Below are 9,661 nucleotides of genomic sequence, written 5' to 3' on the forward strand. Positions count from 1 at the left end.
AGTTCTAGACCCAAATAGATTGGGTACCAACTACTCACATCTGTGATTGCAGAAAAAGAAACATAAGCTGCAATCAACAATTCTACATGGTATCTAGATAGTGGATTTCGAGACGTACACATGGCTGGCCAAAGCTCTCTACCGACTGATATTGTAATATGCAGTGGACCCAAGATCACTTTTGGAGACAACTCTAAGGGTAAAACCGTGGGTAAGAGTAAGATTATTCATGGTAATATTATCATAAAAGATGTCTTACTTGTAGAAAATTTATGTTATAATTTGATCAGTATTAACCAACTTTGTGATAATGGGTATACAGTAGGGGTGTCAAAAACCAACCCAACCCGCCAACCCGACACGATTCAACCCGAAAAATATCAGGTTCGGGTTGGGGTTTTTGGGTTCGGATTAAATCGGGTTGACCCGAAAGCCAACTCGAAAAAATTATTTGGGATCGGGTTGGGTTTGGGTCAACCCGAGTTGACCCAAATATTTTTATTATTATTTTTTATATATATAATTAAGAAAGATTTGCTACAATTTCATATGTTGTTTATTTGAAAAACATTTATTTTATATTGATACAATATATTTTCTTGATTTAATGTTTATTTTGTACAATTTTGATTTTTTAAAATAATTTTTTTTAAATAAATAAACTTTAAATTTTCTACAACTAAACTTTCAAATTTAAATTATATATAAGCTTAGATTTTGTTATCATATGATTAAATATAATAATATTATTTTTATTTTGTGTTTTGAATTTTTATTTAATTATTTTGCTAAAAAAATAAAAAAATAATAATAATAAAATCGGGTTGTTCGGGTTGAGCGGGTTGGGTTGGGTTATACAGGTTTGTGTTCGGGTTGAACATTTTCGGGTTGGTTCGGGTTCGGGTTGAGGAATTTTTAAATATTTTTTTCTTTAACCCGACCCGAACCCGAATTGACACCCCTAGTATACAGTAGCTTTTCAAAAACTTTCATGCATAGTCGTCAAGGATAGTAATGGTTCTATTGTCTTACAAGGAGTTCGAGAAAAAAGATTAAAGTTGTCCAAAAAAAAAAACAAAGATAGTGGAGTAAAATTAAAATTTGATAAAATAGAGGATCAAAATCTCAAATGACAAACATATATGACCAAAAGATTTTTTTTTTATGATTTTATGAATAGTACAATTTAATGAATTTTTTTGTTATAATATATAATTGATTACATTCAGTTCAAGCCTATCCCATGCAACTCTTATTCCTGGATCTGTCCTTGTATATATATATATTCTCCTGCATATATATATGCTAAACTGGCTTCTTCTGATTTCGTGAAGAACAATCGGTAACTTTGTTCATATTGAATTGAATCACAAGTATTGTTTGTTAATCCTTTCTCTGTTCTCTTCCCACCATAGCCTCGCCTCATTCTCCCTAAATTGTTCTCGCCTGAAAAATTTCCAACTCATGTGATATATATATTTATAGTTGTGTTATCCGAAACGTATATTGTTCGATACTCATAAGCGTCTTGAGATGTCTGCTCGAACATCTTGTGGAAAACATTAAATTCTTCCAAGATGTTCACACGAACATCTCGTGACGCCCATAGATATCCAGCATATCAAAACTAGCTACATATTATTAGATCTAGTTAATAAATATTTAATGTTTAAACAATTAACCTGAATCTGATACATCTGAGTTCTCTTCTACCATGGGGTAGAGCGCGTATAGTGATGTACACACCGGGCTCGTCCCGCTCCACCCATTCTGCAGATTCCGAATCACGTCGGAGAGTGATTGGAGTTGAGAGTACAATACCATAAAGATCTCTACTGGATGGGGACTGCAGCATCGAGTCATGAATATTATCCGATGAAGGGGTGCATTCATTTGGTCCATGTAGTAATGTTCGTCTCTTCACATTGTACAATTCCATCAAATTTTCATAATTCTCGGCCCACCATTTATCGGCTTTCCTTTTGTCGAACATCTCTTTACTACATAACGTAACAAAAGGTGTTGGAGTTATTAGAACATGGTATATATATATTAACAGTTATCTCCCTTTTTCTTTTTACGTGAGTGTGTGTATATCTATGAATTGTACATTTACTTTTATATTTTGTTCATGTGATCGAAACTCTATATATATATATATTTGTAATTTTATTCTTCAAAGAAGATATTTATGATGAAATTACCAAACTAGTCACCTGAATCGAATTCTCTTCAGTTCATTGTTGCCACCCGGCAAGGACAAAAAATTAATTAGAACACCACGTTCCACCTGAGCCACCCACTCCTTCGGCTGGCTCTCTTCTTCGAACACCGCCTGGTTCACCCGTCGATCTGTCGCCGCCGCCGGAATCACTTTCCCTTCCAGCTCCTTCTTCCCCGCCGTAGAGCTACAATTCGACCTCCGGAATTCGTCCAACTCCACGCCAGCACTGAAGCTTCCATTCCTCGGCTGCAGCTCCTCCGGGTTTCTCCTGCATGGATTACAGTGACTGTACGCACTCAATGCCATGCGCTTGATCTGCGAAAAGGACGGAATTCCAATCAAATGTTATGTTTTGAATATAAAAACAAATAAACAGATGATTTAATAAATCGTTTGCAATTTCTAATAATAAGTAATTTTAAATTAATTTTTTTTTAAAAAATAATTTATTAAATAAAAAATACGCAATCACTTATTTTTAAAGGTTTCAAATACCAGATAAATAAAACGATCCATCGTTGACCTGAGAAGAAAGGGTTTCGAAGATGGGTTTCTTGAGTTTTTCAACAACCTCCAACGAGCGGCCGTTGGAGCTTGACATGCATGCAGTGGGCATTATATCGTGTCTTTCATAGAATCAACTCATAATGGAAGATGCCAAGTTGAGTTAAATAGAATAAGTGATGAGTGTAAAAGAATAGGTACTTGGTGAAGAAGGAAGTGGATAAAGAAAGGCGCCGAATTTCAAAATGGCTTGCTTTCATATGTATTAATTATATAAAATATAGTTTTAGGCTTGGCTTTTTTAGGCCATTAACTTTTTTCCTTTTTTTTATTTTTTTTTTGCCTTTTGCTTTTATTTTTTATTTTTGCCTTCTTAATTATTCGGATTATATCGTGCTTATGGCAACCAAAAAAAAAATGGAAACAGTTTTTTTGGTTTAACAAACTTGTATGATTTTAAATTTCGGTTCATTAAGTTTTTAAGGTTTTGTTTTTGAGACATTAACTTTTAATTTTGACAAATTTGGTCTGATTGTTTGTATTGGGCAATTCTGAAACCAGTTCATGATGACTCATCGGCATTTTTCGACGCTGCAACATCATTTTGTGGTGTCACATCAGATTTTTTCAATGTGATGTTAGCATTCGAATAAAATATGATCGATTGGAGGTCAAAAAAAAAAATCAGAGCTAGTGCATTAAACCAAACTATGAAACTTAGTGGACCAAAAATCAAAATAGAAAAAGTTAGTGGATCGAAAAAGTCATTTTCCCAAGAAAAATTTAGTCAAAAATGATGTTCAAATAAAATGGTAAAATTAAGTTACGCCGGGTGACTCGGGTCTAAATAATTATAGACTTGATTTTAATAAGTCCGTTCTAAAAATTGTTTGAAAACTGTCTTCTTCTTTTTTTAATGAAGAAATTGGTAAACCTCCGGACTAACGTACGTAATAGCCTACAAACCACTTCGGACTAACGCCAGCCTAGCCATAAACCTCGTTAGCCAGATAACCGCATTCGGCAAGCCTAGTCCGATAGGCTAGTTCAAAAAAGTATTGGTAAAAGGAGTCGAACTCTTAACTTTTAGTCAAACGTTCATTTGCTCCACCAATTCAACATCCCTGAGACTTGTTTGAATACTATCTTGATTATATTGGTACTCGATGCATATTTAGAATTTATTATTATTATTATTATTATTATTATTTAAGCTAAGCCGATTCAAATAACAAGAAAACTTGTCGACAAGTGCAACTGTATGCAAAGTGCAAACGTAAAGGAAAAGAATCGTTTACTGTACTGGTTCCAACGGCGAGTGAACAAACATTCGGGATCACTAGCTATGACGACTTAAGCATCCATTAATGTGAGCCTAAGCTCTCCAGCCAGGGGTCTAGGATTTGGCCCAGATAAAATATTAAAGATAAGAGATAAAATCACACTAGCTATTTTTTTCAATCCAACAAGAAAATTCTAATCCTGATTAATTAATAGTTTGTATGAATCCCAACAAAATCTAGACAAAATCATATTTAATTTCTAAAATATTACAGAATCGTGCGACTTGATTTTTAATTTGGAGAATGGGTTTGGAGAGTAGGAAATATTAATATATTAGAAATTAAAATTTTCTCACGCAAAAAAGATTAATTAAAATATATATATATATATATATATATATATATAATATAAAAAAATCATTGAAATTAGAACACAACTAAATGACTAATAATGATAAAAAAATTTAATTCAATCCATAACATTAACCGAACAAAATCTAAAATAACTCAATCAAACAAAGTCAGCAGAAAATATGTATATCGACCTATCGCAAGATCAAAAATACACACGATACAAAAAAATCTTGTGGAAACTTAAAAAACTTGGTGAACTCGTGCAAGCGGGTGAGAGTTTTCCAAACCTCTTGATTAAGAAGAAAGAAATTAGAAAAATATGAGTTTTCACTTTTCAAAATGAAAATCACTTTTCCTTTAATTTTTATTAATTTGAAATTTTTATTTTTATATATAAACTGAGAGGAAAGCATATGTATTTTCACTTCACGATAAATTTTTATTTTATTAGTTTGAAATTTCTTATTTTATATAATTTTAGAAGAAATTTAGGAAAAAAAAAATAGAAAAAGAGGGGTTTTTACTTTTTATTTTTATTAATTTATGAATAGACCCTTTATTTTATTAGTTTGCAAATTTTTATTATATATATATATATATATATTTAAAACAATAATTTACATATTTTAATAAAATAAAAAATAATGTTAAAAGGGAAATAAACTTTGGCAGGGTTCGAGCTTGAGCATTTCTTCTAGTTTAAAACATGGCTTACCAATAGGCCCAAACGTACATTCATTCATTTGAGGGGGTCGAATATATATAATTGTGTCAGAAAATATATACATATATACTAAAAATATTTCAAATTTTTTTTTTGGGGACCGTGGCCCACCTTCACCCTATGATGGGTCTGCCCCTGTCTCCAGCCACTCTACATTATGTCGGATTTCTCTGAAATAGATGATAGATTTTGCTCCAACCCAACTTCATGTACATCCACTATTTCGGAGACTCGATCTTATAATGATATATGTTGCAATAATTTACGAAATGTCATTCTCCAAAAGTGCATAATGATTTTGTATTAGTAGGTTTTTGTGAGACAATTTCACGGATCTTTATCCGTGAGACGGTTGACATAAAAAGTCATACATTAATGATCAGTTACCCAATTAAGTAATCTGTTTCACAAAATTTATTCGTGAGACCGTCTCATAAGAGTTTTTTGTAATATATATATATATATACTTCATTTCATATATTTTTACTATTTTAATCTCTTTAATTAATTATAGTGTTAAATTTTTTGTCCTTTTTAATTGTGTTCGGGGAAATAATATAATATATAATTATTTAATACATTATACAATTTATTATTACAAGCATTCGTCGAATTAATTTTTTTTAATAATACATCATGCAATTCTTTAATTATATATCTATAGGTTGAGATTTTAAAAATAAAATGGAGAATTTGTTAGCATTAAGTGTATATAAGTCAGAGAAGTTTTATGAAAATAAAGAATAGTACTAATATTCATTTTGGATAATAGATGATGAAAAATTAAAGATTTGGGTTTTGTGTCGGTCTCAAATTTCTGGCTAAGGAGAAAATAGCCAGAAACTCCTTCATACGCTGCAACTGCACAAGTTTTCGAAGCCGAGGAGAAATATCGCTAGGAACTTACCAGCCCAAGGAGAAATAAACCGTATGATTTGAACCATTATACCTGTACAAAATAGGATTTCGATCTATTATTGTGTTAAAAACACAACACCTGATGTTGTGTGCTTTTAACATAAGATGATCAGCCGATCATTTTGGGGACCCCACATAATGAAAAATAAATTTGAAAGTTGTTAGACAAATTGAGATGATCTGCTAATCATCTTGTGTAAAAAGTACACAAAACACAATGTTGTGTTTTCTGCCACATTAGAAGATCCAAATCTTGAAAAATAACCATCTAAACACGTTGTCCTACCACTTTGGTTACGAGACACAAGCTAGATCTAGACCCAAAAATAACCCTACCACTTTCATCCATTCGATCCCTCTACAGTTAATATAAAATACGATGAAGATCCTACCACCGTTGCATCAACATTAAAAAGAAAAAATATCCTTTTTAATCCATCAACTTGTAATATTTTGGGTTTTGATCTAATACGTATTCAAAATTTGGTTTTGATCACTAACTTTTAATTTCTTGTTATATTAGCACATTGTGCATATGATAGGTAAGTTAGCAATTTTCGTCGTCATACCAGTATCTTCTGACATCCTTCATTAATATTGTGGTAAAAAAAGTAAAACGTTTTGAAATTAAAGTTATTGCAACAAAACCAAATTTTAAATACTTATAAACGAACTAAAAGTCAAAATAACAAGTTAATGGAAAAAAATACATATTTTCCCCGTTAAAAGTCCAAATATGTTAGCTCATCTTTCTGTCAATTTTTTTTGGTATTTATTTATATTTTAACTCCACTATCTAAAACACAATGCTTCCTTACTTTCACTTTTTTCAACTTTTTTTTATTGCAATCATTATATTATTTTATATTTTCTACTGTAACTGTTACAACGTACAGTTAATCACCCTACATATTAAATAATCAAAATTTCAGAAGTAAGATTAGGGAGCTAAATTTTAGGTGAAATTATTATTTGATTATATATTTCATATTTTATACCTAAGAGCCTTTTATATAGATAAGGACAACCCTCATCTCTTTAGCTAATTTTTGAGGTAAGTTAGGTCCAAGTCAATTTTTAGCATGGTATCAGAGCCCGGGTTCTATAGTTATGTGTTGGACGGCCCATAGTTGGCCTCACTCATCCCATAGTTGGTCACCCGTTAATATCTCCACGCTCCAGTCGTTTCATTTCTGGGCGTGAGAGGGTGTTGATGTCTTAGTTTGTGTCCCACATCGGTTGGCTAAATAACCCGAGAACCCTTTATATAGACAAGGCAAATCTCCCCTCTTGAGCTAGCTTTTGAGGTGAGTTAGACTCAAATTAATTTTTAACATGGTATCAGAGCTCAAGTTCTACCGTTATGTGTTATTGTCCAAATTATGGATCAATCACTTTCACTTATTCTAGTCTCTCTCTCTTACATGTCGTTGATTTGTTCCTATATTAATATTTGATATTTTTCTAAAATAGGTATATTGTAAAACAATTTCACGAATTTATGTATGTGAAAATGGGTCGACATGATTCATATATATGGTTGAAAGTAATATTTTTGACAAAAAATAATGTTTTTCATGAGTCGGACGGTTTAAAAATTCATCTCACAAAATATCATAATAGTTTTGTTATTTTCTAATTATCCGATAGGTTAATTACTTGATTTAAGTAAGATGTAAGGCTAAATAAGTCGATGGAATATGTTATAAGATCTAAAATTTTTATAAAAACATATTCTTAAGAAAAATTCAACCAAATTATAAATTATCAGATATTTTATAAAATCGATAAAATTTTAAAAATGTTCCATAACACACAAAATAAACTCTAAATATATATATATATATAATATAATATATAGGGCAACTTACAAATCACTCCCCAAAGCTAAACTTAACTTTGTGTTTACTCCCTAGTTGTTTAAACTTTGTTTCAACTCCCTATTGCTTAAATTGTTCCAAAAATGCCCTTGTTCTTAATTTAATCATTATTATTATCAAATGTGGAATCAGATTCGAAATCTGACTCACTTGATTCATCAAGATAATAAATATTTTCATCTTCTGATGAACATTCAATTGTTTCTATTGGATAAAATCCAAGAGTGTATAATTCTTCTAAAAGTTTAACTTTGTTTTTCTTTTCATTTCGTTTTGGACATTCATTTGCATAATGGTCTTCTTCATTGCACAACCAACATGTGCAGTTCTTTCCTTTACCTTTTGGGCAAGATGGTTTTTTATCATCAAACTTTTTATAAAATTTTCTTTTATAAGGTTTTCTGAAGAAATTCCTTTTAAATTTCTTTTTCTTATAGGGAATAAATTTCCTATTAAAAGATTTATAAGGTTTATTAAATTTATTTTGTTTCTGTCGTTTTAAATGTCTGTGTGACATGTTTGTTTTGCAACCGTATTCTTTTACTGTGAATTCCATTTTGTCACAACAAAGTTTATTTTTTGTTTGTAAGATCTGGATATTCTTTTATTTAATGTTATTTCATGACATTTCTTTGTTATAACATCTTTAATAAATTTAATAGCTCCTCCTAGTGTTTTGGCATAAGCGCTAGTTAAGAATTCATCTTTACTATTTATTGGTATATTAGGTATTTTTAATAAAATACTTAATTTATAATGTTCTTTTTTATCAGCATCTATTAACTGATAATAGTTTGTTTCATAGTCACATATAAATTTTTCTAGATAACATAAACTACATAATTTTATATTATCCAGAATAAAGATTGCTCTATTTTGTTCTATATTTTTGGCTACTAAATTAGCGTCATTATTAGAAACTCCTAAAAATTCTTGGTACAAGGCATCAACAAATAGTTTAAAATATCGATGTCCTGTAATTCCTTGTGGTAGATTAGTAATTACTAGGTTTTCAGCCCAAGTTCTTACTGCTTCTACCAGTGTCATTTTTTTTCATCCCATGAGTTAAAACTTGAATATTCTCACTTTTGTCTAATAATGATGTTAATTGAATTTGTACTGATAGTTCATTTGCCCAATGATCTATCTTTGATTTTCTTTCTTTAGCTGTTGAACAACCTAAATCTAAGATATTCTGTTTCACAAATCTTGATGTTTTTTATTCTCTAAGAATATCTCTAACATCTTTATAAGATCCAGAGTATTGGTCTCTGTTATATTTAAATTCTTCATCATCTCTTCCACCACTACCTTCTACATTTGTTCGTAGATTTAATCGTGGTCTAGAATCATCTTCTGATTCTGATTCTGAAATATCCATATCTCTATACTGTTCTGATTCCTGATGTGAATGATATAATTCTTCTGTATTTACTCATATTTGTTCAAAATCAGTTTGGTCTGTTTCACTAAACATCTCCATACTTATGTTTGCCATAACTAAGGAGATTTCTATATCATGATTCAATTTTGAATGGTGGTTCTTCTTTCATTTTCCTTTTTTTTTTATCTATTGGAAGAACTTCTTTAAGATAGTTTAATATTTCATTACTATGTCTTTCTTGTTCAATTATTAATCTAGTCGTTGCTAAATCAATATATTCTTTGAAATTTTTCTCTAATTCTTGTATTGATAGATTGATCTTATTAATATTATTTTCTAAATCTCCTAGATCTTTTTCTAATTTTATTAAGGACGTCATTGCGATGAGGT

At 30.5% G+C, this 9,661-nt stretch overlaps 1 protein-coding gene across 1 annotated transcript; it reads right to left on the reverse strand.

The window, feature by feature from the left end:
- Positions 1–1,367: 1,367 nt before the first annotated feature.
- LOC140888290 (protein Brevis radix-like 4) lies at positions 1,368–2,840 on the reverse strand. The gene is made up of 4 exons (XM_073295975.1): positions 2,748–2,840; positions 2,217–2,539; positions 1,683–2,000; positions 1,368–1,446 (listed from the first exon to the last, which is right to left on the reverse strand). The coding sequence occupies exons 1-4, from the start codon at positions 2,838–2,840 to the stop codon at positions 1,368–1,370; spliced, it is 813 nt and encodes a 270-aa protein (XP_073152076.1).
- Positions 2,841–9,661: the final 6,821 nt, after the last annotated feature.

The sequence above is a fragment of the Henckelia pumila genome, chromosome 3 (assembly GCF_033568475.1).
Source record: "Henckelia pumila isolate YLH828 chromosome 3, ASM3356847v2, whole genome shotgun sequence".
Lineage (NCBI taxonomy): Eukaryota > Viridiplantae > Streptophyta > Magnoliopsida > Lamiales > Gesneriaceae > Henckelia > Henckelia pumila.